A 26,898-nucleotide genomic window follows, 5' to 3' on the forward strand; every position below is an offset into this window, starting at 1 on the left:
TCTCGTTTACCATTGTGCGGGAATTAGTATACGAGACATTTTTTGTGCAAAGGAGATAATCACCTCCACACCAGCTAAAAAGGGTCAGATATACCTTTAAACCTGTTTGTGTGTATCCGTCGCTCATATAGAGGACGCTCACTTCCTAATCCTAATAAAAGAAAAAATATTATTAACACGTAGACCTGAAAATGCTTTACATTATATACAAGGTGAGACACGTATACGCAACTAGACTAGAGGTGCTTTGATATAGAGAAACGTTACACGTATGATGAGAGTTGGGCTCGGCGCGGCTCGACTGCGATATGAGCGAAGTGCGCAGGAGGCTCGGGCTGGCCACTGTATGGCGGCGACGGATCGGAGGGGGCGAGAAGACAGGGTAGGATTCTTCCGGGCTTTGAGCACGGGGAAGGAGATCGGAGGACGGGGGGGATTCGAAGGAAATTCGGCGCGGTTCCAAGTATGCGTCTAGGGATACGGTCATCAAGGCGGAGGAAGGCGACGGAGGGCCGCCTTGGGAACTGGTAGGAGGAGGCAGGGCGGGGAGCGTGAGCGGGCGGGGCACGGGTGGCGGGGTGTGGACTCTCGACGGAGGCGCGGAAGACTCGCTGAGAGGGGTGTGGAAGCCGCGGGGGGAAGCGGGGCTGTCGGGTGTGTGGAAGCCGCGCGAGTCCGAGTCGCCGCGCACCAGCGGCACCGCCTCCGTGTCGCCCGGCTGCGTGTCCGAGTCCTCCTCTTCTATGTACGGTTAGCGGGATGGAATGGAACAACATTCACCGTTTCCATAACAAGATACTTAAAAATTCATTCCAGTACGATTTTACGTAGGTAGATTCCATGTGGAATAAACAGCGTTTGAAAGTCAATTTCCTATAGAGTCCATAAATAAGTTTTGCGATAACCCATTGTACCTACTATGTAATCGTTTCAAAACTTAGGCTACATTTTCTGAAAGTCATTCAAGAATTATTCATATTTGTTGTTTTACATATTATAACAACTGACAAACCGTTCGAAACTAGTAGTACTTAGGAAGTGGATTAGTGTGCATTTTGTTGATAATTTGTTGTAAGAAGAAATATGCACTTTTTTAAATTTAGTTTCATTATTTAGTGACATTTTGCATATTGGTTCGTGAATTTTGTGTATCTAAATATAGTTTTTGGTTTACATTTCGAGTACATTTAACATTCGGAGAGTTTTTTTAGGATACTTTAGATAAATAATCACAATACCTTACCTCGATCATGGTGTTTCGGGTCCTTGTGCAAAACCCCGTGGATTTTTTTCTGGTTAGCTTTTATTCTCTCCATCTTTACTTTGATTTTTTCTAATATTCTGATTTCCTGGTCCTCTTGAAGATTCATTTGTTTCTGGCGCAGCTCTTCAATAAGTTCCGCTCCCCTGTGAAAACACATTTGGTTCAAGCCATGTCTTTAAATGTGATATCAATTAATGGAAAATGGTGACGAGATAGCTGACATCGTCCATTCCTGATCACAAATATTAACTTGAATTGTGGTCAATGTTGTATTTTTTTCTCATACGTCACTTTATATTTTCACTGCCAGTTATATTTGCGATGTCTGACTCACTGTGGGACAACCTGACTGAGCATATGTGAAGTCAGTGGTCAACTAGTACCTTCCTAACCAAGGTAATGTAGTTTGTTTTACAATAAGAAATCAGAACACAACTTTATTCTCAAGAGAGCAAGAATGTGATGTGTGTAGACCTCGTCTTCACACTCTATCCACTTTTGCCGCTGACTGTACAGTCGAGTATGACTGTATAAATATGTATACATTTTATGAACTCGACTGTACCTGCTAATATTTATAACTATAAAAGGTTACCTGGACGCTAGAACGGTGGTCGCTTTGCTCTCATCGATAACTCTGTAGAAGTAGTAACTGTGGAAGAGTCTCCGCTGCAATATGAGGAAGGCAAAGCACACACCGTCCCAAGCCAGGCCGATGTCTTCTTGAGGTACAGTACATTTTGTGTCCTACAATAACAATAATAAGAACACATTATGGCTCCGATTTCGTTAACTCCTCCTAAATGGCATGTACACAGGAAAGATATACTGTGAAATTTTAGACCGAATCCCATGAATTGAAGTAGGTAGTCAAGTAGAATTGTTTTTACGAAAGCCCTACTGTCATCTGATCTTCCAACTCAAAAGGGGAAACGATTTCTTACTGAAATTAGACTGGTTTCCGTTTACCCTCATCATGTCTACCCTGTAAATAAAGATGACTGAAACATGCGAGGAAGGCAGTATTGTTTGAAGGTTGTCCGTCTTGAATATTTACCAGTCTTTTCCTTTATCGAAGTGTAATGATAATTTAGTATATTTTATAAGTTCCGAATAAGTCCAAGGTACGAGTCTAGTTTTGAATCCTACATTAAAGTCGTTGCAGCCTTGCTGCTAGGCTACCAACTCTTCTTCTAAATAACTAATATAAATAAATAATAATAAAAATTAAAAAGCCGTTTATTCACACTAAGTTTAGGTTACATTTGTAGGTTGAATCTATTTTAATTTGCTTAGTGGTGAACCCCTCTTTGGGTGAAGGCCTCCTCCAACTCAATCCATTTGCTTCTGTTTGAAGCTATTGCCATCCATTGCTTTCCCACAGCCTGGGATAGGTCATCAGCCCAACGCTGCTGCGGCCGGCCAGCCCGCCGCCCTCCTGGTGGTCCTCTCCATTTTGTTGTTTCTATGGTCCACCTTTTGTCAGTATAGCGTGATATGTGGCAAGCCCAGCGGCATTTTAGGGATAAAGCTTGTATGAGAGCATCGACTACTCTGGTCTTTTGCCTAATTTTTTTTGCTGTTAATTTTATGTATCTTCCTTATTTTAAGGATACTTCTCTCCATTGCTCTTTGGGTTCTTATGATCCTAAGTTGGATTGTTTTTGTGTATGTCCATGTTAATAACTAATTGTAAATAACTAATAATCAACTGAAAAATATGCAGGTATGTATTACCTTATTATAACTTTCCATCTTAATGAAACTTCCAAGGGTGCCAGCGAACTTGTCCACGCAGCCTATACCCAGCAGTTGCACCAGCCAACAGGCGTGGAGTTGCGTGGTCTCGCGGAACAGGCAACCCGGGATTTGGAGTATCACCTTTATCGCCACTACGGACACGTTGTAGCGCAGGAGCCATGACCACCTGTGGGTTTAAAAAAATTAACGTAATCTGTAAAATATGTTTCAATAAAGTAAGGACATAAAACACGACATAAGTTACAAAACTAATATACCGTAAGTAAAATAACAACATTTGAGCCCTGGTTATAATTATTAGCATTCGCATTTTAATAGAAGAGCGCAGTGTACATTTTAGGACCACTTGCACCATTCCACTAACCCGGGGTTAAGCGGTTAAACCTGGAGTTACCATGGTTACCAGTACAAATTCACACTGGATTAACGGTATAACCGCTTAACCCCGGGTTAGTGGGATAGTACAAGGGGGCCTTAGTGTTTTAGCCCTGTACATTTTACGAGCTTAACCTTCTTGGTTACCACAAAACCTATGGATCCGTACAGCGTCATCTACACCAGTTCTCAAATTATTCTTTTGCACTACCTCAAATTATCATTCCTATGTCTATTATAAAACCTTATATAAAACAAACAATCAAATTAACACTAAGCTCACCATTGTAAAATAGCCTGCTTCGGTCTCAAATAGAAGTCCGTCCCCTGCCACAGGAAGATGAACGAGCCGATGAGGTAGCCCATGGAGAACAGGTTGACGCGGTTCGTGCCCGTCAGGAACATGATGGCTAGAGTCACCCACAGCATTCCCAGGAACACCATGCGCTTTAGCACGTCCAGCCAAGTGCTGGTTAGAAAAAAAATAAAAATAAAGTGGCACTAGTGCTGTGGACAAATTAAACTAGATATGAACATATGTATTTGTTTAGAATTTCAGTATTGCTTCAAGAACTTATGAACTCCCTTCCTTCGCATCAAATTGATATGTCGTCAGCAAATAGAAACAAAATCCAAATCTAAATTTAAATCTTCAAGACAGTTTTTAAGATTTGTATGTAAGTAATCTCGCTATTTGATCAGTCCAGATTTGCCTTTAATTTGAGTACACGCAAATAAAACTTGTACTATAGGGTCTATAGGTATGTAGTACTGTACCCGACAACTCCAAGGAAGTCCGGCACAGGATTGACGAAGCTCGGCGTCTCCCAGTCTTGTCCTATGTCCTCGCTATTCGACCCGCCCGGATACTCCTCGCCCCTGCGTTCGAGTCTGAACACTCGAAGTTGTCTCGACGCAAACACCAACAAGAAGAAGTCGAAAACTAGCTTGGTGGCGTGCGGCGGATTGTCAGCGTATGGGAGGAAAAGGAATGTTCGGAGGTCTTTGTCGCTCTGAAAATAACCACAGAAATGAGAACCCGTTTTTACAAATTTTACAATCAGGGTCTCAATATAATCAACAAATAAAAACATTGATTGATTGATCAAGCTAGAAACATTATTCGCAATATCTACAGTACTCACAGCAATATCCGTTCCCCATGGATAAGTGATGCAGAACTGCGGTAGAAATCCAACCGCTATCATGTACTGTATAGGCACCAGGATCGTGATGAATACAGTGAACGCCGGCCACACCCGCGCTTGGCTCGGTCTCTTCAGGGACACCAAGAGTAGCAGCCAGAATGAGTACAGTACTGCGTAAACGTCCATACGCGATCCTATTACACCTATTAAGCATATTAGGGACACCTGCCAAACATAAATCATTGTCAATGTGTATAAATCAGCAAAATTTATAAGGAAAACCATATAGCAGAGAAATATGCATTAAGAAGACTTGTATGATTTATACTAAAAACTCAAGGTAGTTCAAGGGTTAACTCTTTCTCTAGTTAAGATTAAAAGTATTCGAGTATTTTATTTTTATTACCTCAACACCGAACTTGTAAAAACCATAGTTGATCATGTACTTTGCGCAGTGAACCAAATTGATGTCAGCCTCCTTACGCGTGACCTCGGGAAACAGAACCTTCTCTTGTTGATTGGATGTCCAGCCTTGATCCCTGTAATCATAATACACATAAACTAGTTAAATAAAAACTAAACACACTACAGGTGCTTAGTTTAGTTTGAATTTCCCACTATTTGAAGACGGTATAAAATGTAATACCCGGTCCTACAAATTATCAATTAACACCTCATTTATCAAAATCCGCTCGACAATTATGACGCTAAGGTGAAACACACGAAATTATAACACAAACCTACATACATTTTACACTTCCCGTGTTTGGGTAGGTACAGTTGCCATCAAATATATCGGAGCGGCCAAGGCACTCACAAACATCTGAACACGGTTTGTCAAGGCCTTAGAGTGCGCGTTCAGATATTTTTAAGCACCTCGGCCGCTTCGATATATCTGATGGCGACTGCAAATGCATGCAGATTTTTATGACATATTTTTAATGTAATATAATTTTTATTTGAAAATATATAATAATTATAACAGTTATGTATAAGTTTTTATTTAATTCTATTTTATTATGTAATTAGTTATTTTATTTTATTTCATTAATTTAAATCGGTTTCACCGCTCAAAGTTCTAGGTTTCACCGCACACATATTTGGACACAGATACAAAATACAAACCTTTTTGTTTGCTGTCGGTAAGTGACTAGAGAATGGAATGTGAATACGACTATAAGCCCTATGTAGTCTTTAAGCAGCACCGCCAAGTTCCTGTTTTTAGTAAAACCGAGCCATTCTGCGTTGTTATACGTGGTTTCCGTTGATTCATCATAGCTCTGAAACAAAGATACGTCTAAATTTGTCAGTCAAAAAACGACCAAATGTGTTAAATATAGAATATAAGTTTTATTTTTGTTTCCGATTAATTTTGAGTTGATTACAAGCGAAAGGTATAACGTAAAAATAAAAGATATTGTCAGGATGGCATCACATTAGAGGTCTTAGGAGTCAGAATTTCATACAAGAACATATGGGAATATACTGTATCGTACATCGTACGTTATCTATTATTTTTCACGTAGCTTGAGTACGGGTAGCTGACATCTCCATACAATTTTTAACCTTAAAACGCAGTTGTATTGAGATGACTGGTGTCACCGTACGCAATCTGTTATAACGGACTGTCACTTCTATCTCCGTAATAGATTGATGCAGTCTAAGGAAAAAACTTGCCTCGAAAATCAAGAAAATTTGATTCTCGTTCAGAGGGCGCTACTAGTTTGGCCTACTGTCGTATAGATGGCGTTGACGGTTTCGTTTGTTATTTAACAATTTTAACGCATATCAGTGAAAGAACATGGGTCAAAATCATAAAAATAATTAATGCAAATAAAAAAAAAACATTTATCCATATTTAAATACATTTTATCGTATTTTTATAAATATTTATTTTTAGTTTTAAAGTGTGTCGACAGATGGCAGTGAATTTACTGGGGTTACAAAATTTACTATGACAGTACCGCTCTAGTATAAGTTACTCTATGCTTCTATAGACTTACAGTACAGTTGACATCAAAGACACTGGGCCGGATGTATTCTATTTGATAAACCATTTTCGCCATGAAGTAAACGGTGATAAGTGTTGATATGAAGAGGATGATGATGCGCTGTTTCGTAGCGTTGAGAAGTAGCGCTGGTGCTACTATAAGCATTATTGGTACGTGCATAGCGCACACCTGTAACACGAATAAACATAATTTTTATTTTTATTGATCAAATAAGTAACACAGCATTACAGTAAAACCAAAGCACTGTGAAACTACAAAATAATCCGCCCTGTGCTCTAGGCGTCAATGAACAGTAGGCACCTATGTTGCCCTCTACTGCACACTATAAATGTTTTATAAAAATTCAAAGTGGGGAATACTAAATAATTATCGTAGTTTAATATTAAAATTATATCGGGTCAAATCAGTCAAAGAAGCGCTGTATGTCTATGTACACCCAGCCACGCAATTGCATGGCCATTTTATGAATGTTTTTTTTTTTAATGAATTCATTAATAATGTGTACATGCAATTTTGCAGTTCACTGTACATTATGCGGATAATCTGGTTTTGTAAAGGTGATATTTGACAATCCATTTATCAGTTTTATCACACAACACATAGGGCCGTACAGCGCCATCTACTTCAGCTGTCAAATTCAGAGATATGACTATGTAGTCATATCTCTGAATTTACCCCTTACCCCCTTATTCATAAAACTTTACAAGCCTCAATTCGTTAATTTATGTTTTATCCCCTTCTTACAAATACATACTGTCCGCGCGCCAATTCCGTGCATTCGTACATACAAAATGACACCACTCTGTCATGACGCCCAACATTCCTAACATTCCTCAGCCGTGCACGGAATTCGCGCGCAGAAAGTCAAAATGACACATTTCGACAAACGAGGCTTATAACGCGTTTATGAATTACTACTATTACTATTAGACTTTACTACTCGTTTAAGGCTGGCGTCCACTAAACTCGCCGAGGCGAATCGAATAGCAATAATTCGCCTTTTATATAGGTACATTTACTATGAATGGTAAATTCGATTCGACGCGCCGCGGCTCTTCGTTAATAGACGCAGTTTCATAGTAAATGTATAGAAGGCGAATTATTGCGATTCGATTCGGCGAGCCTAGTGGACGCCAGCCTTTACAATCAATAACTGTTTGTAAAACAATCAACTTACCCGCATAACGCAAACCAGCGTGAGCGACAGGAACACAACTTTAGTGAGGTGCAAGTACATATACATGAACACGTAGTCGATCCACACGTTCAGGGCAGCCTTAAAACAGGCGCATTTCCCCGCGAACCACTGCCGGAAAGGCGTCGATTGGGGCTCCGTGATCGTGGGAGCGTAGGATCGCGACCGGGAGGGTTTCCTGTGGGAAATAATGTTATTAACCTCGTGATTACAGCTGGCCTTTATTTGGACAGCAAAATGTAGTCATAACGGCGATGGCTTCTTGAAAATACTTTTTTCTTAAGATTTCTAAAACCTAATTCAACACGACACTTTCAATGTAAAATATATATTTTACAGTGCCGGATTAACCTTTTCGACGCCGTGTCAAACACAAAAGCTGTCACTCGGACGCCACGTCACCGAAGTGTCAAAACTGAAATTGAATTTTATGCATATGCACGTAGGTCTATGTTGCTCTGTGGACTTTGACCGATTAATCCGTCTTTGGCGTTGGACCTGCGGTGCCGATATATCCCGTCATTGGCGTCCAAAAGGTTAAGCCAGCGCGGGGCCTGTAGCAAATGCTATCATGGGGCCCATGGATTGTTTTAATTTTGTCGGACGAAATGATCTAAGTGAAACTTAGGTTATTTACGGCCACAATGCATAGTTGCGCGGGGCCCGTGGCATTTGCTACTATAGCCACGTGGCTAATCCGCCACTGTGTTTTTATACATTTTGGGGTGCAGCGATTATGACCTAAAATGCAATATAAATGTACCTCTATATGTATTAGGTAATTGAATTAAAGTGTCAATTATCTAGGCATACCTGTGCAAGTTACGTTTAGTATTATACGTAGATAACGATTGTTCCACTTCGGTAATAGAACCTGCGTCCTCCTCAAGTGGCAAGGGTGGCACCTGCAGAAACAAAAAATAGATCAACCAGACAACCAACAGCTATTGACTACAGACTACTACAAACAGACAACAAAATGTCAAGAAAACCCTTTACGCAATGCTAAGCTAATGCTAAATTTTTAACCCCATTGGTATTTAAATACCAAACAGACTCGATTTATCACGGAAGCTGTCAGAGCGGTGAGTTTTACCGCCAGTTCGCGCCCGCCCGCATGATGTCGCTACGATTCGAGTTAGAAACTGGAGCCCGTCTAAGCTAACTTTGCACCAATTTGAACAGATCAAAGTATGAGAGTGTCATTATATACATCATATTTTCACAGTAATTTGACATTGATGATGACATTCACTTTGTCATTGCAAATGCCGCTAGAGTTAGCTTGGTCCTACTCTATACAGTAATGAAAACATTCCAAAGGGACGTTTTCTCTGCTCTTTAATGTGGTTGGGAAAAGCTAGACTCACATTAGCTCTAATTGTCTTAAGTACACTTACATCGTCCTTCATGGTGGAAGCGCCGGCGTTGCTAGGTCTGCTAGACTCATTTCCATTTCTGACTATACTATTAGTATTTGTACTGTAAGAAAATATAACTTATGATGTAGAGTGGCTCTCGTTATCTTATCTGTTTTGGAACGCGCACGGCGGTTTACTAATTGCCCAGTGGAACTCACATAATTGACTAGGTATCAACACTTAGTGTTTAACTTTAGACCTTTTTTCTTTGTAACAAGGTTTACGAGTGTCCAGTAAAGTTCTCACGAAAATAAACAGTAATACAGAATCTTAATAGTTCGTTTTTTAGCATTAGAAAGAAGGTAAGCGATATTGACGTGTATTTTTATTAAAAAACACTTTTGAAAAATAAGTCACAGCAAGTATGTTACAATTATAAATCATATACGATCTTTTACATTCTTTTGCTTTCATAAGTAATATAAACTAATTTTTTAAAAGCGTTTTTCAATATTTTTCCATAAAAAGTCACATCAAAATTGTTTACCTCTTTTCTAATGCAAAAAAAACGAACTATAGAAGTATAGATTATGTTTTTGTTGTGTTCAGTTCAACGCGAAAGGTTAGTGATGGTTATCGCGCAAAAAGTGAAGTCTTTTTTTCATGGCTAAACGGTGATCGGTTGCAAGACTGATTGATTTACTTCGATTAGTCGTATGAGTAAAGGCCAACACCTATCCTATGCATCTGCAGTGGTACGAGATAAAAATTCAAATGTAGGTGGGTGATACGACTTTTTCTAATCACTGGTTATGGCATTTAAATTGCCAAGCACGGTAATATAACGTGGTACAAGAGTTCTTCTAACAACAATTAGTAGATTGTGTTACAAGGGAGCAAAATGACATATTTACGGCGAGGGCGTACATTGAATCCTAAACGAAGCGAAGGATTCTATAATAGAATCCCGAGAGTAACGAGGGATTCTAAGGTAGAATCCTGAGCGTAGTGAGGGATTCAAGTGTGTTACGCCCAAGATGGAAATAATTTTGCTACCATGTGACACATACTGCTTTTCACATCACCTATGAGGTAATTATGATGTTTAAAAATATTATTTAAGCTAAAAAAATATTGTGCAAAAAATTTAAAAATAGTGTCCTAGAACATAAAAGTGTTACTTTGATCCCTCCTAGCAGGGAAGAAAAGTGCCATTTTGACCTCTCCTAGCAGGGAAAAGACCCTTTTTCGAATTGGCGATGTAAAAAAATAATTATTCACCCATAAAAACAATCTGTCAATCGCAAACTAACTTAACGTACCTAGTGTTCGGATCCGAGAGGGCCATAAAGTCTTTGTGGAAGTAGTGAACCTGCATTATAGTTATTATCAAAAAGCAAGTGGGTGTTAGAAGCTTGACGAACAAGTCCGCTGGATGGTATGGCTCCAATCCGAGGTCGTTTTGCCTGAAATAAACAAAATTAACACAAAAATTACATGACTGACTAATTATTGCTATAGACGTTTCCCTTTTTAGAGTTCTGTACCCAAAGGGTAAAAACGGGACCCTATTACTAAGACTCCACTGTCCGTCTGTCTGTCTGTCACCAGGCTGTATCTCATGAACCGTGACAGCTAGACAGTTGAAATTTTCACAGATGATGTATTTCTGTTGCCGCTATAACAACAAATACTAAAAACATAATAAAATAAATATTTAAGGGGGGCTCCCATACAACAAACGTGAATTTTTTGCCGTTTTTTGCGTAATGGTACGGAACCCTTCGTGCGCAAGTCCAACTCGCACTTGTTTCTTTATTTTTATTGAGCATACATCCATCAGTGAAGGTATTCAAAGATGTATGGGAAGTCCAAAACCCGCATTAGGCCAGTCCGAGAGTTATGAACTACTTCTAAGTTCACATACTGGCATAATACGTAGGTTCCGGCGCAAAAACGGAACCCTTATCGTTTCGTCATGTCCATCTGTCTATCCGTATGTCACACTCACAGCCATTTTTGGGACTTCACATACTCCTGTGAATCATGTTTATCAATTATCATCCCTACGAAGATAGGTACATTCATAGAGTAACTTATACTAGAGCGGTACTGTCATAGTAAATTTTGTAACCCCAGTAAATTCACTGCCATCTGTCGACACACTTTAAAACTAAAAATAAATATTTATAAAAATACGATAAAATGTATTTAAATATGGATAAATGATTTATTTATTTGCATTAATTATTTTTATGATTTTGACCCATGTTCTTTCACCGATATGCGTTAAAATTGTTAAATAACAAATGAAACCGTCAACGCCATCTATACGACAGTAAGCCAAAGCTAGTAGCGCCCTCTGAACGAGAATCAAATTTTCTTGATTTTCGAGGTACGTTTTTTCCTTAGACTGTATCCATCTATTACGGAGTTATATCTACCTATATCTTTGGTACATTGTAGTCTGTTTGTACTCAAAATGATCTTATACGTGTAATCTTATTCTAATATTATATGATTTAACCCCGTCCCGGCTTTGCACGGGTTACACAAAACCTTAACAAAATATACACCTTAACCTTCCTCAAGAATGAAAATGAAAAATCGTTTATTGGTCAGAATCATTGTGTTACAAAGTAGTAGTAAGTATATCAACTTGTGACAGGAGACCCCACTCTTCTCATCTAAGAATCACCATTAATAGTTGAAACCGTTCAGTAGTTTTTGAGTTTATCGCGAACATACATACACACAAACAGACGGACGCGGCGGGGGACTTGTTTTAAATAAGGTGTAGTGAAAATAAAATTTCTTTAACATTCTGTAACCAAACTTACAGTTGTACGGAGATGTGGAGATACTTCTCAATAGTATTGGGGAAACCGTCAAATTGATATATGTAAATGAGAATGAGGTTGATCATGGAGTATATGATCACTGTTATCCAGAAGATGTACATCAGCCGCCGCCACCAGTACCAACTCATCTGTTAAAAGAATAAATTTAATAAGTTTTACAGTTACAATTACTATAAATAGGTATACATAGTTAAATAAGTATAAAATTAGAACGAGCGTGTATATCAGAACAGTTGCGTGTAACACATTCATATCCAATTTAAGCTTACAGAAAGCTACTAAACGTCAAGATCTATGGATAAATTATGGCTGAATCTTTTGCGTGATATCCTGACAAGTATACACACACAGCTGCTTCGCGCAACAATTTCTCATTGAGGCGCTCGTTCTGTGTGGATCAGTTTATCGACGATTATGATGTAAACAACATTTTAAAACAGTCACATTAGATTCAAACTTACTTGAAACATCAGTATAAATCCGAGGCATAGGAACATGTAGACGATTCGGAATATAGTCATTCTGGTGCCCGTGATGCCGATAACGAAAAGCATAATGACGACCACATATATCCAGTAGCGAGCGCAAGCTGCCTTGAGGAAATCCCCCACTTTGGTCAACAAGCGCGAACGTTGTTCATCCTCACGCTGCGCTTCTATTACTGAAAGGTAAATAATCGGCTTTAAAATGCATGTAACGTTGCGGTTCTTGGTTTAAGCAGTGTCGCAAATGCGTCAGGAACTCCTCACCAAACACACACTGGGCTGAAGTGTATTTTATTTTTATCTCACGTAAGTAAATAAATGGTCTTAGTATTATCAATTATAGTCTCTGCATGTTGCTAGTGTATGTGTGGATAGGCAATCGCGACGCTTTTTAAAGGTGATTTTGTAGATCTCAAAGTAAAATGGAAAAGGAAACTTTATATTTGTAACTTATTTAAAAGTGCAGTGCAATCTCTCCGGAAAATGTGTATACTTATCAATTTAAATAATTGCAAAGAGATACAGAATCTAATACTTATCAGAATTAAACTTAAATTTCAGGGCCAGTAAAAAAAAACAAATAAAACGCGGGTAGAATATGCAGAATATATCCTAAAAATTTGTTTAAAGTTGAGCATGTGAAATAATTTAAAGAAGAATGGAGAAGTCAGATATTAGGTACGTAGTTATCAAAATATTTACCACCGGCGAGACCTGATGCGTGGATGACATAAAACACAACTCTTGGTTAGATTTGGCATTTGAACGTCTTAACAGACTGCTCTAGTTAGTAAAATTTATGTAAATTCTACTAACTACTACTACTAATATCTACGGAAATAATCAATAAAATGTACTGTATAAAGTTGCTATTCAAGGAAACGGAACAAAACATTAAAAATACACAAGATTTTAATTTTTGTACGCACTTTAAAACAATAAATATGTAGTTAATCAAAGCAGTTGGTATAATTATTTGTTACGATAACATCTAGTACATGTATGTTATGGTAATCCATAGCGTAATGGGAATTATCTGTGTGAGCATTGTGAACATTGGTAGGTACGGACAGCATGCCACCAGCCACACGCTAATGGCATGTTGACGCTTACGCTGTAAAAGGAGACAATCATTTGAAGAACGTATCTACCAATGGCCGCAGTGGAAACGGTCAGCTGCAGCGCCCGCGCCAAGATAGTAAAGACATCGTCAATGCCGAATCTCGTGCACGCGCTGACGATCGCCCAATACATGCAGGTGAAGGAGTCGATAAGGAACGTACCACTGGCTGCAGTACACAGGTAGACACTGTCAGCTGCAGCGGGGCCGCCATGTCCGTGATGACGGCGGACTGGCGCCGCTGTCTTATCTCCTGCACGCGCTGACGCAGCGTCACCCAAAACATGCACGTGAAGAGGGATTTGATGAGGAGATGCACGATGGGCATCCCGGATGGTGGACTTAGGTCTATCTGCTGTAGGTTGACGGCTTTAAGGAAGACAATATAATGAATAAGAATCAGATCAATCAGAGAACGTACCACTGGCCGCAGTAGACACTGTCAGCTGCAGCGGCGCCGCCATGTCCGTGATGACGGCGGACTGGCGCCGCTGTCTTATCTCCTGCACGCGCTGACGCAGCGTCACCCAAAACATGCACGTGAAGAGGGATTTGATGAGGAGATACACGATGGGCATCCCGGATGGTGGACTTAGGTCTATCTGCTGTAGGTTGACGGCTTTAAGGAAGACAATATAATGAATAAGAATCAGATCAATCAGAGAACGTACCACTGGCCGCAGTAGACACTGTCAGCTGCAGCGGCGCCGCCATGTCCGTGATGACGGCAGACTGGCGTCGCTGTCTTATCTCCTGCACGCGCTGACGCAGCGTCACCCAAAACATGCACGTGAAGAGGGACTTGATGAGGAGAGGCACTAAGGGCATCCCGGGTGGTGGACTTAGGCCTATTTGCTGTAAGTTGACGCCCTGTAAAGAAAGTGATAAGTTATAAACTGAAATAAATGTCATATACGAAAGAGAAACCAAGGCCTCCAGTACCTAAGGCCTGTAATGGAAACGAACCAGTGTCCTCTGCAATCGCGGCAGATGCCTAAACCGCTCGGCCACCAAAATAATTTAATTTGTTTCCTAAAAAGTGATTATTTAAGTAGTTATTTCATACACTCGCTATGGAACCAGGGGATTAGATAGAATGTAATAAACGTCCGTTAGCCATATTTATTTACAATGCTGTTAAGTTTCGTATGTTGCTTTGATATTTATGTTAGTTGAACGGGCCAAAACTTTATAAAAAAAGGGTTACAAAACCAGATCCCCTAAAGTGAACGAAGTAGCATTTAAATGTGTTTCTTCAAACCCCGAAATAAAATATTTTCTTCTTTGTTAGAGGCTCTGCTCCTAAGCACAAGTAAGATTTATTGTATACGGCACGTATAACAGTTCTTCCTCTAGCCTCGAAGCTTCGATCATCTGCAGAATTTTAAAATGCCTCACCGTCTCATTATAAATGGAGGACGGCAGCTCGGCCTCCGCCAGGTCCATGCCGTAGATATACTGCGCGAGCAGCAACAACATGGCGTACAGCACCAGCACGGGGCTGGTCTTCAGCATGAAGGAGCGCTGGTCCTGGCACAGCCACACGATGTTGGCCCACATCAGGAATACGAACGTCAGCCACGAGTGGTACATTATGCTCCACGCCATCATTGTGATCGTGGTCGCTATGTACGACGATCTGAAAGACACAAACGCAGAATAAAGAACTGCCAAGGCCCAAAGCGCCGCTGACCGTCATGCGCGAGAGCAAGTTAATGTCAAATCTAAACGTATACACAGGACCACTGCTACTATCACCTCTAGGATTTCTTGATAATAGATGATCCCACACAGAACAAACTGCCTCGCGAGGATATTGCCCCTGAGGCATATGCTCAATTATCATCCATCATCACAGACCGATGTCACACTCGCGTTCTGTGCGGACAAGCTTAACGAAATGAAAAATTGAGAAATTTCAAAACATTGTATGTTTACCTGATCACAACTTGGAAGAAATCTACTATAGCAGCTAATATATCATCCATCAGTGTTGGCTCGTACATTTCCGTATTAGATTCTGCAAAGAAATAAAGAGCACTAAAATATACATCAATTATACATGTCTTCTTTTTCAAAAGCTTGTCAAAAGATTTTGGTAGTAAGTTGTCTTGTATTGTGTACAAGGTTCTGAGAAATGAATGAAGCTTAGTAAGCAAGAAACCACTTGAACGGATAGAATATTCTAACGGAGTGCTCTGTGCCCATATACACCATTAAATCAACGATGGCGGTCGTTTTACCAAACAGCTGATTGATTTAGTTTCATTTAATCCTACCACTTACGACGTAGCAAAGATAATAATATAGGTATCTTAAATATATTTTTAAGTTACCTTCATCTGGAATAATCACAGAGCCGGATGGGTCCTGTTGCAGCCTCCTGATGGATGAGCGCGACCGCCCGGCCGGCCACCGCTTGCTGGGGCTCATATTGCGGATCAGCTAGATATGCATAACATACGATTAGAAGTATTAGAACACACGTCTATGCTATATATTTTACTGTCCGTACCTATGTACGGTCAGCAAAACCGTTAGCTTAGCACATCTGCATACAATGTATGCAGATATGCAAAGCTAATAACTTTGCTAACCGTACACAGATATAGCCAGTAAAATATTTAGAATATTTTAGATTTGCAATATTTAATTCTGATATGAAAATTTGAATGTTACCTACAGAATGTATTCTATATTCAAAAAATTTGAATTAATTGTAGATACTTACAGAATTTTGATTATTTACCAGAAAAATTGGATACTTTACAAAATGTCTAAAGCTTAATTATTTCCAAATATGTAATTGTTAAATTGGTTTCGTTTTACTATTACAATATGTAATCATCGATGGTAATGAGCTTCGTTTGAAATCATTACGTTCGGGTAAAAAATAGTCCATCTGATCTGTCTGAGTTTGATCTACGTCGGGACTTTGGCAATTAGTTTTATATTTTTACATTTACTAATTATTCTTAGTTATTAAGCATACATACCTTTATAATATATTTCATATGATTTTATAATTAATCCTTTCGGTACCACAATTTGGCAAAAAAACTTGACAAATGGACCAAAAGCGTTAACTTAACACTACATAAAAAAAAAACAAATTCACTAGGTACATACAGGACAAACAAACGTATAAAGCAACAATCAAACATCAATTGTAAATGTGCATAAACTACATAAGTACTGTTACTATGAAATACGACCAAGCATCACAATGCATGGAAATCAGTTGAACGCTGCATGATTATAAGATTAATATCCCATTAGCATCTTAACAAAAAACCTCAGCGTATTACAGAAAAGCAAAATAAATAAAATTTTCATTATACTGGGTGATTTTGGGGTCGTGATCCCGAATATTAAAAATGTATTGAGATGGTCATACTGCAGTAGGTTTTCCATGTGAAAATCTTGAAACAAAATTACCCCTGGTCCCATACGTTACGTCTACTTTGGACCCTCATAGTGTCCATTAGATTTTCGCGATTTGTGGTTAATAGTCCCATGGGGAAATTTGTTTAGTAGGTATCCCGCCCCATAGTAAGACTATCCTAACATATTTTTGAGGTTCAGGATCACGACCCCAAAATCACCCAGTATAGGTGTTTCCCGCTGCCGAGGCGAGAACCGGTGCAAAGGGAAGTTTTATCAATCGTATGGTATTTTTCGCTTCATCTCGCTTCGTTGGTGCACAAATACCTCAGCACCGAATAGAAAAGCTAATTATAGACATGATTTATTACGGTGATTTTCGACTCATGAAATTTTTTAGTCAGCAAAAAGCAGTGTTATACACAAATGTTGACAAATGGTAAAAAAATGTCTTTAGTTAGTTCCAAGTATTGAGCAGAGTCCAGCAACTGCATTCGAATACGCTGAGGTCATTGTTTGTAGGTATATGAGGCAATTTTGATGCAAGAGTTGTCTCAAGAACTCTTTGTATGTGTTTACAACATTATATTTTCCCATAATAAAGTAAATAAAATGATACCTACAGGAGTGTTCTCACTGGAACTGCCACGAAGTGAATCTGAATCTATGTAGGAATATGCAACCTATAAAAGAATGAAAGCAAATTGCAAAAAAGTGAACAAATCAGTCAAACGGTTTAAGAAGAAACGGAAATCAAAAAGTGTCAAATGTCGATTGCCCATTTCGTGTTAAAAAGCGTTCATGCTGAAGTCCTAAACCGTTATTGGGTAAACATCTACTATCTACTCTATGTTACAGCATGCCCAATGTTACAGTGATGATCTAGGTGTGCACTTGTGGTAACTAATTCTACTTGTATCTAACTGTATAATCAACATAATGGCTACGTAATATCAAACACATCTAAACTAATAGACGTATAAGGTCAATGGATTATTGCGAAACGTTAATGACAGCTTCGGTAGATGGTCCTTACTCTGATCTGTGGCGCGTTTTTTGGAGCTTTGAACATCAAAATTTTAGTATTTGGCCACTGATGATAGGTATTTGGACGGTTGTCCGTAGAAGACTTCTCTAATTGCAGATTTGTAGCCTGCGAAATAAGTCAACGACATTTGACAGTCAGAGACCCACACATTACTCGTACATTACAGCAAGCCGCTGTAGCGCCATGTAAGCACGGCACAAGTTCTATTCTGTTGACTTTGCACGTTCATTAGATCAGATGTTTAATTATATCAAAAAATTATTAACACAGGTGTTAGCATCATATGTGTAGCGTTCTACGGTGTAAGCGTGTTGCACTCGTGCGCTTACTCGGACGGTCTTAGTGGCATTCATCCACTTTTCCTTAGGGTTGAGGGAGCCGCCGCGGTGGAACGACACTCCCCGCACAAGCGAGCCATTCAGCTTGCCCGCCTCTACTCCGGTCAGGGCACTCTTTTTTTTCCCCTACATCCATTTGACAGCATACAAGATAAATAAATTCCTTCAATCATATAAAAAAAACTACTCGTCCATTTTCAAACTCTGTTGGCACATCGGGTTATAAAAAGTTACAGCTGAGCTAAACGACGCCACTCTCGCATGCTTGTACTAGCATGCCTGGACACAATACGGTACCACAGGTAAAGGCATTTTCATATACATTTCAAGGCGTCCATCCCGCACGCATGTTTTTGGTGCGAAAAGGAAACACCGAGATTTAAATGAAACTACACCTTTCATCCCTTAGGAAACTATAATCTATACCGGAGATCCGAGAGTTAATGATAACTCGCGCTACTTCGCGAATGCTTTAACATTATAAGACTCTCTGCGCCATCGGATTTTGCAGTAACTATAACGAAACTTAAACACAATAATTACATCGAATATTATCAGTCCCCATCCGAAGAGAGCCGAGGCTAAATATCCTGGCGTGAACAGGCAGGCTAATTTTCTTAAGGCACATGTCTACCATACGTTATATCACTTGACAAAGCATTCTGTTAATAACCAGGTTAGTCGAGAAAAAAGTGAAAACATCATTCATTCGTAAGATAATTAATGCACACATACCTTTGGTTTGAATAGTTCCCGCGTTTCAACTCCTAACGCGTAGTATGTGAAGAGTATGACTAATGGGCTAGCCACAGTCGCCCAGGAGTACTTGCTTGTCGTTTCGTAGGAAAAACTCGCAGGATTGGTCTCGGTGAGGTTTACTAATTGTGTTAGACCGAAATACCTGAAATTAAATCGTTTTATTGAGTCAAATATCATGTCATCGTCTGTAAATGCACGAACCCTGCTTGTGCATAAATGGAAACATATTAAAGGTAAATTACGCTTCGCATGTAAATGTATACATGTCCAGTAGGTATAGGTAAGTAGATACTTTTGTAATCACGTCGTAATTCGTCTCTCGCAGCTCAAATGCTTTCTTCAAGGGATTACGACGTTCCAGATGCAAATAATCATCCTGCAGAAATTGACGGAATTTCCAACGTGACGTCAGTCAATATGCTCCTCAACACCAGTGACACCAGACAGTTTCTTTGTGACGGGAATATATACAGTAGCGGCAAAAAATCTATCATACTGCTATTTTTTGCAGGCATTCACTCGAAAATTCATGACTTTAGATATATCATGTAAACAATGATTGTATCATCACCACATTAGTCCACAACTTACACAACTATGGTCCAAATTCAAGTTTTAGAAAAAAATGTATAAGTATTTTTCAAATTATGTTGAGTATATAATATAGAAAAAGCATTAGTGTACCTATCTAATAAACTCCAAAATAAATGTAACGAGTACAAATCATAGAGGGTCGTTAAGAATCGACATTAAAAACTGGAACATAGTTGTACTTAAGGACTATAGTTACCTGAGTTTACGGTATGTTATAAAACTTATAAATATTGTATTTTGTTATTAAAAAAACAATCAAAATCGAATCTTACCAACAATAAAACCTAGATGGATCAATTTTTCTGCCTCGTTAGCCTCTGGTTTAAAAATTAAATCGCATCATTACTTATAATTTAGTACCCACCCACCACTAATTATTTTCAAAATAAACCCTAGCTTATTCGAATTGTCGTTTCGTCGTCATTCACCCCTATATTGTAAACACAGAAACATAGAAACATAGAAATCACTGAAACCGCTTGCGAAATTAAAAAAAAATGGCCTAGTGCGAGTCGGACTCGCGTTCCGTTACTCGGGTATTTTTTTATGTGAAACGTTAGTGAAATGTCTAAAAAATCCAAAGGGATCGGATCAAAAACTAAGTAATTAAGTCCGACTCACTCTTGACTGCATATTTCTAATAGGTCATCTATTAATAAAGAAGTATTTTGTGTATTTTTTTCCAAATCTTAGACCCAGTAGTTTCGGAGAAAAAAAAGGGGGGGTAGGGGGGGGTGATCATTCTTTGGCTATTTTCTTAAATAACTTCTAAACTATTCATTTTAAAATTACAAAATAATGTATTTGTAATTCTCCAAACCTTTTTTTTTATTATTTTCTCATTTACCCCCAAAAGTGGCCCCCATGTTTAAAATTCATTTGTTTACGTTACATGTCCATCTCTGGGTCACAAACTTACATATGTGTACCAAATATTAAACTTAATTGGTCCAGTAGTTTTAGAGAAAATGGGCTGTGACGGACGGACAGACGCGCGAGTGATCCTATAAGGGTTCCGTTCCGGTTTTTCCTTTTGAGGTACGGAACCCTAAAAATATGATAATCTATCTGTATGTAGACAGTGCAGAGACCAAAGGTAACTAACCTCGCTAAATTCATTTCAGGCGGATATAATTCCAGCAGCCACGTGCACTGATAGGCGAGCAGGACCGCTATGTGCACCGCCATGATGGCCATAAGGCAGCGGCCGATCACCGCGAAGCCGCGCTCTAGCGGCTGGCCCAGCGACCACGCCGTCGCCGCGCCCATGAATATGAGGAAGTAGATGCCCGACGTCACGCTTGGGAGCATGATGCCGGAGAACATTATTAGGAAGAGGCATAGGTATTTGCCTGGAATCAAGGAAATCGCGTATCATTGTCATGACAATTAACACAATGACAAAGCGCAGTGGTAAAATTAAGATAAGAGATATATAATACGATGATTTCGGTAAAGGGATGTAATACATATAATCAGATTTTGTTGTTGACAGAAGTAGAGCGCGTCCTCGCCCGATTCCTCTGTGCTCCGGACATTATCTATGGGGAGTATGGGGCACGTTATAAACTGTACTTTTCTTACACAATTACAAAGACAGACAAAGACTTACTTCATTATCACAATCAATACAAATCAGATTTGTTTACATTTTTGCATCTTACGCCTTAAAGAAGGCGAAAAATTGTAAACATATTTTTGACGTCGACTACACAAAGAATTATAAAGCCTTCTTCTTGTGAAAGAAATAGTTTGAATAACAACTGTACCGGCACTGGTGAGGAGCGGATACTTCTGATGTTTTGAGTGTGGCTTTTCTTCGGGATGGTTCGGTCCCGACAGTAACTTTTTTACCAACACGTATACCAACGACGAAACGATAGCCATCAGTAGCTGAAAAGTAAACATTATTCTTCATTACAACTAGACAAAAAAAATATGGATCGTATCTGTTTCCCAAATCTTCTATTCTATCTTTATGCAAGACACCGAATTGAATAGGTATAACCTACCTACACACGTTAGGCATATGAGTCAAACTACGAACGTCGGGTTGCGATTACGCGAATACTTCAAAACCGGACAAGTGCGAGTCGGACTCGCCCACCGCGGGTTACGTACTTTTTAGTATTTGTTTTATTTGTGAAAATCTCTTGCGGGCTTACAGGTGACCCCAAAACGCTCACAAGATAATAATATTATGTAATTTGTTGTTATAGCGGCATCAGAAATACATCATCTGTGAAAATGTCAACTGTCCAGCTACTACGGTTCATGCGATACAGCCTGGCGACAGACAGACAGACGGACAGAGGAGTCTTAGTAATAAGGTCCCGTTTTTACCCTTTGGGTACGAAACCATAAAAACTAAAAAATCGATGATTTGACGTGATATTCTTTTTTATTTTTACTTCTAGAAACTTTGCTTAGTACCGGCAGGAAAAAATAGGTAAACTGTGTGCTTACCTCCGGTGCTAAGTAATGTATGGCCATTGTTGGATCTATAAAATCGTAGGACACCAGGCCTAAATTCCGACCAATAATTTCTACGAGGTGGTTTTCGTGTGGCAGCGACCCGTAGGGCGGGAACGCGGCCAGTACTATGTGCCATGCTATGTGTAACAGTAGGAGCAGAACTGAAACCACGAAGGTTAAACAAAGAAACTTGCCCGGCCATCCTGAAATTAAAAGTTTTCATTAAATGTATGGCAACATAAAAAGTCTAATATATACTTGAGGCACTTGAGCAGAATGTGCTGTCTATTCCATATGTGATTGGTAAATTCAGTATAACGACGTTGTATTTTTACGCGCTACCTCTTTTAGTAGTACATACATACTTCTAATTGCCTGAAACAAAGTTAACAATGTGAAGTCTATCAAAGGTATTCAATAACGGCAGATTAAAAGATTTATCACAAATCGTTGAATAACTTTTTACTCATGCGATTGCTTTATAGATTTAATATCAGCTGCGTGCTAATAAATGAATGAAAATACTCCAGTCTTACCTCGTATCGTTTGCGTGGATGGCACTTGTGTTAGAGGTGCTATTAAGTATAGGAGGAGGTATATAAATGATAAACCGAACGGCCGTAGTGCTATACCTGTAACAAAAAGAGAATACTCTATTATTCATAATCCAGTGGAATACCTCTAATTGAAGACCTACAATCTACATGCTAGCACGAATGTGTATAAAACTATTGACCATTATAAGTAAAAATTGTTTATTCGACGTCTTATAATTAATTTATAAGATAATAGTTATTCCCGGAAAAGAAGAAAAATGAAAACAAACCTAACGCAAAAAAAACTATTAATGAACAATAAAAACAATAGTGAATAGAGCGGAAAAGAAAAATGGTCATAAATCGAATGAATACAGCTAGAATGACATGACAAATCGCCTTAGCTGCCCTCAAGTGAAGTACGTATATATTATTTATATGTATTTTCAGACGAACTAATCTCTTGAGAGGTCCTTCGAAATTTTAGCTTTAAAGTGTTTTATGTGTAAGATTCATTTTCGAAGAATCATAGCAATGAGCACTTTGAGTAGGCAGTCAAACACTCTTCAGTTGATTTAAACAGTTGTTATAGAGATGTTACAAGCGAAAATAGCTACAGTTGTAGATTACTCGCAAAAGTATGTAAACATATTATAATACTACGAGTAGATCGATTAGAGGGGCGTTCACTCTTAATATCTTTTGGCGATTCTCAACGTCTCTCCCGCTCTAGTTAAATTGAAATAACGTAAGATTTTTCGAAAAACGGGTTGCAGTAAAAATTCCTCAATCTGAGCTTTATTAGGTCCTTACATTGATAACATCACGTTAAAGGGTCAAAGTTCCGATTACTTTCTATGTTTAACATCGGTCTCCATGAGCAGATTATGAGGTATATCTGAAATTCTGAAGATCGACTTAGTTCAACTAAATAAAAGTTTGCAAAAAATACTACAGGAACATGACTTATACCAAGCAAAAATAATTGCCGTGGCCACAAAATGCCACTGTAACATTTAGCCGGATTGTTCCACTCTGTTTTATATTCGCCCCATTTTTCGTCCAGTCGGCCCAGACGTCGACATTATAGCTTGGTAAATTATTTTGCCGCAGTAAAAGCATAATCGTGTCATAACAAACAACTGATTTCTAGAGAAATGAATTTATCTAAAGATAAACTAAACTTTGCAGTGCATATTAAATAAAGTACCTACTGTACGACTCCACAGTCGATACCACTATCATAAAATAAGAAATAGTATACGGAAAAAATGAAATGCACGTAAATTTAATAACGCCAGAAATTAAAAGCGGTATATTCACAAAAACATTACAAAAACTGAACTCAGTTTGCTTTAACATATATGGTACTTATCTCTAATAAAGCTAATGAAAATATTTTTTGCCACCTGTTCCTGCTCCCAATCCAACTTCCATTCCAGCCTTTATAAATACCCACTTACAATATTGACAATACATAAGCAATAACCTTTTGCTCCCTTACATAACATACTTTACTGCTAATGTATTTGAATAAAAACGCATCGACATCAAGAGAAACACGGTTCAAAATCAGAAATTATTTATTTGCATTGATACAGTATAGGCATGTTACAATACATTGTGTTACAGTTCATGTATCTACATGTAGCTTGCATACAAGCGTGAAAATTTATCATCAATAAATAACACCAAAATAAATTTAAAATGTCAAATTGAAATAATTGAAAAAGTTAACATAATAGGCATAGGTATCACAATACAATTATATTAATAAAACTGAATGTAGATATAAATGTTAAACCTGTATTAAAATTTAATATTTACATTACAAGAAACATAAAAATACATCATGCGCGCTGGGGATTACCATTATAAAGTATGGTATTTTACTACGAACACGTACCTACTATTGTTTACTAACATGTGATTTGTACCTAATGTAATGTATTTTATTTGAAACTGAAAATGAAAAATTGTTTATTTCGTTTAAGAATTACTTATACAGGTAAGTGTTGGTGCCTCTTTTTAAGTAAGAAAATACCTGTGTTAAGAGGCACCGCTCTTCCTTAAAATTGGTAATAAATGGTTTTAAAATATAAATATAAATTTAAAGAAATAAAAATGAACACAATATCAGAGAATAACAAAAGTAATTACTTATAGCTTAATTTAACCTAACCTTAAACCTTAAACTGTTAAACCTTATTTACATTACACATCTGTTTTGCACACCAGATTATGACTAATGCTTTGCTAGTGTTAATCGTATTATGTAAAGGTGATGATATCGATGTAGGTACGATAAGGTATTGGAATTTCTAAGTTACAATACAATCAACTAGGTGCAGGTGCACTCTTGTAAATGGATGCAATAAAATGAGAGACATAATTGACTTGCAGTATGGCAAAAGTATTTATTAATAAGACTGGATGTAGTGTTAAGAAATGTAAACGTCTTACTAAAGAATCTATTAGATTGTTTTATAATTAGGTGTACGCATGTCGATGATGTCGAGGCTAATAAAAGTAAAAAAATAGTTATTTACGATACAAGTGCGGAAAAGAGGAAATTCGAAACGAGTGGCGATAAATTAAAACACGACCGCAGGGAGTGTTTTAAATCGACACGAGTTGCGAATTACCTATTCGCACGTGTATCGTACAACGTTTTACAGTACATATGGCCCTTTAAACTTTCGACATATGCACGAAAAGTGCTCTTTTACGCACTAGTGCGAGAAAGTAGCACCATATGTACTGTAAAATTTTTTTTTTAGTACTACCTTCTTTTGTTTCTATTATATGTTCAACGTTTTAACAGATTAATCGTAGGCAGATACAGTCAGCAGCAGAAGTTGCTAAGCGGGCGAGGTGTTCAAATATTAGTTACCTTTAAACGTCGTAATCAACATAAAAACCGTTAATGTAAACTGTTCATGTAAGATTCCATGTGTATTGATTCCATATTTATAATTGTTTTTTGTAATTTTGGTTAATTTTATTGCTTGTAAAAATTGACATGTAAAAGTGCCCCTGTTGTGTGGCCTATTTGCTAAATAAATGATTGATGTTGATGTTGATGTACGAAAAATATACATATTTCATATTTTATTACTTACCTCTTCATCATTATAACACGTTTATTTTTTAATATTGACAGATCGTTCTTAATAAGCTGTCTGAATGGAACGGAATAGCTATGGAAGGTAGAGGTAGGAATAGCTGCCGAAACGACTTTCAATATAGAGGCGTTTTTTCTTACTGCAAGCATGTTTTAAGTTTCCAAAGGCAACATTCGATATTGTTTTTATTCCTTACTTGTTGTTTTTCTTATTTTTTCGCAACTGTATTAAAAAACGTCGTTCGATACACGTGCGGAAATGTCATTCTTCACTCGTCCCAAGTCTTACCACTCGCCTACAGCTCGTGGCAAGATATCTCGGTACTCGTGAAGTTATGACATACTTTCCGAACTAGCATCGAAATGTACTATTAACGGTCATGTTGACTTGTAATGTCAGACAATCTGCGATTAGCAAAAAGCTCACAAAGCTAGTATATTATATGCGAGCGCAGCACATACGTTGAATTTATATTAAACTAGCTTTTGCCCGCGACTTCGTCTGCGTGGAATTAGTAATTTTGGGTAGCTTATTTTTTATCCAATATGCTTTTTATCGATTTCCCATACAAACTTCCACCCCCCTTTTCACACCCTTAAAGGATGATTTGTGGGATAAAAAGTTAAAAACTACCCAATGTCCTTCCCCCGGACATACTATCTCTATACCAAATTTCAACTAAATCGGTTCAGCGGTTTAAGCGTTAAAGAGAGGTAACAGACAGACAGACAGACACACTTTCGCATTTATAATATTAGTATGGATTTAGATTTCATAAATTTAATTTTTAACTTGCTGAATACAATAAACCATGATGCCTTGACAAAGCCAACGTAACAACGTGTGATTTTTACAAGTACTTAGACAAATTAGTAGGTAAACAGTAAACACTCGGACAATGGGCACACCTTCAGCTGCCAAGGATAGCATGCTACGCTACCAGTTTATAACTTTATCTGTTTAATTAAAACTATTAAAAATTACTTAACGTACAGCGTGTGCCATGCATCAATGCAAATACCTCATGAATCGGCAAACACTGGCAGGCATGCAATCA

General features: G+C 38.2%; 1 protein-coding gene across 3 annotated transcripts in view; it reads right to left on the reverse strand.

Annotated features, from left to right (window-relative positions):
• LOC134740723 (piezo-type mechanosensitive ion channel component) overlaps positions 1-26,898 on the reverse strand; it is a 64,028-nt gene that overhangs the window by 26,745 nt on the left and 10,385 nt on the right. For 2 of the 3 annotated variants that reach the window (XM_063673307.1, XM_063673308.1), the window contains exons 3-28: positions 22,717-22,812; positions 22,172-22,383; positions 21,475-21,598; positions 20,811-21,057; positions 19,088-19,253; positions 18,344-18,478; positions 15,919-16,027; positions 15,521-15,602; positions 14,981-15,221; positions 14,254-14,452; positions 12,439-12,638; positions 11,957-12,105; positions 10,439-10,582; positions 9,156-9,237; positions 8,569-8,660; positions 7,738-7,933; positions 6,552-6,728; positions 5,674-5,828; positions 4,955-5,087; positions 4,546-4,773; positions 4,178-4,413; positions 3,684-3,869; positions 3,002-3,191; positions 1,860-2,011; positions 1,244-1,407; positions 268-741 (exon numbers count right to left, since the gene is read on the reverse strand). In XM_063673307.1, the coding sequence (XP_063529377.1) occupies positions 268-741; positions 1,244-1,407; positions 1,860-2,011; positions 3,002-3,191; positions 3,684-3,869; positions 4,178-4,413; positions 4,546-4,773; positions 4,955-5,087; positions 5,674-5,828; positions 6,552-6,728; positions 7,738-7,933; positions 8,569-8,660; positions 9,156-9,237; positions 10,439-10,582; positions 11,957-12,105; positions 12,439-12,638; positions 14,254-14,452; positions 14,981-15,221; positions 15,521-15,602; positions 15,919-16,027; positions 18,344-18,478; positions 19,088-19,253; positions 20,811-21,057; positions 21,475-21,598; positions 22,172-22,383; positions 22,717-22,812 (4,569 nt within the window). The remainder of the gene's footprint in view (positions 1-267; positions 742-1,243; positions 1,408-1,859; positions 2,012-3,001; positions 3,192-3,683; positions 3,870-4,177; positions 4,414-4,545; positions 4,774-4,954; positions 5,088-5,673; positions 5,829-6,551; positions 6,729-7,737; positions 7,934-8,568; positions 8,661-9,155; positions 9,238-10,438; positions 10,583-11,956; positions 12,106-12,438; positions 12,639-14,253; positions 14,453-14,980; positions 15,222-15,520; positions 15,603-15,918; positions 16,028-18,343; positions 18,479-19,087; positions 19,254-20,810; positions 21,058-21,474; positions 21,599-22,171; positions 22,384-22,716; positions 22,813-26,898) is intronic. The other variant, XM_063673309.1, reaches the window with a different exon arrangement.

This window comes from Cydia strobilella, chromosome 4 (genome assembly GCF_947568885.1).
Source record: "Cydia strobilella chromosome 4, ilCydStro3.1, whole genome shotgun sequence".
Taxonomy (NCBI): domain Eukaryota; kingdom Metazoa; phylum Arthropoda; class Insecta; order Lepidoptera; family Tortricidae; genus Cydia; species Cydia strobilella.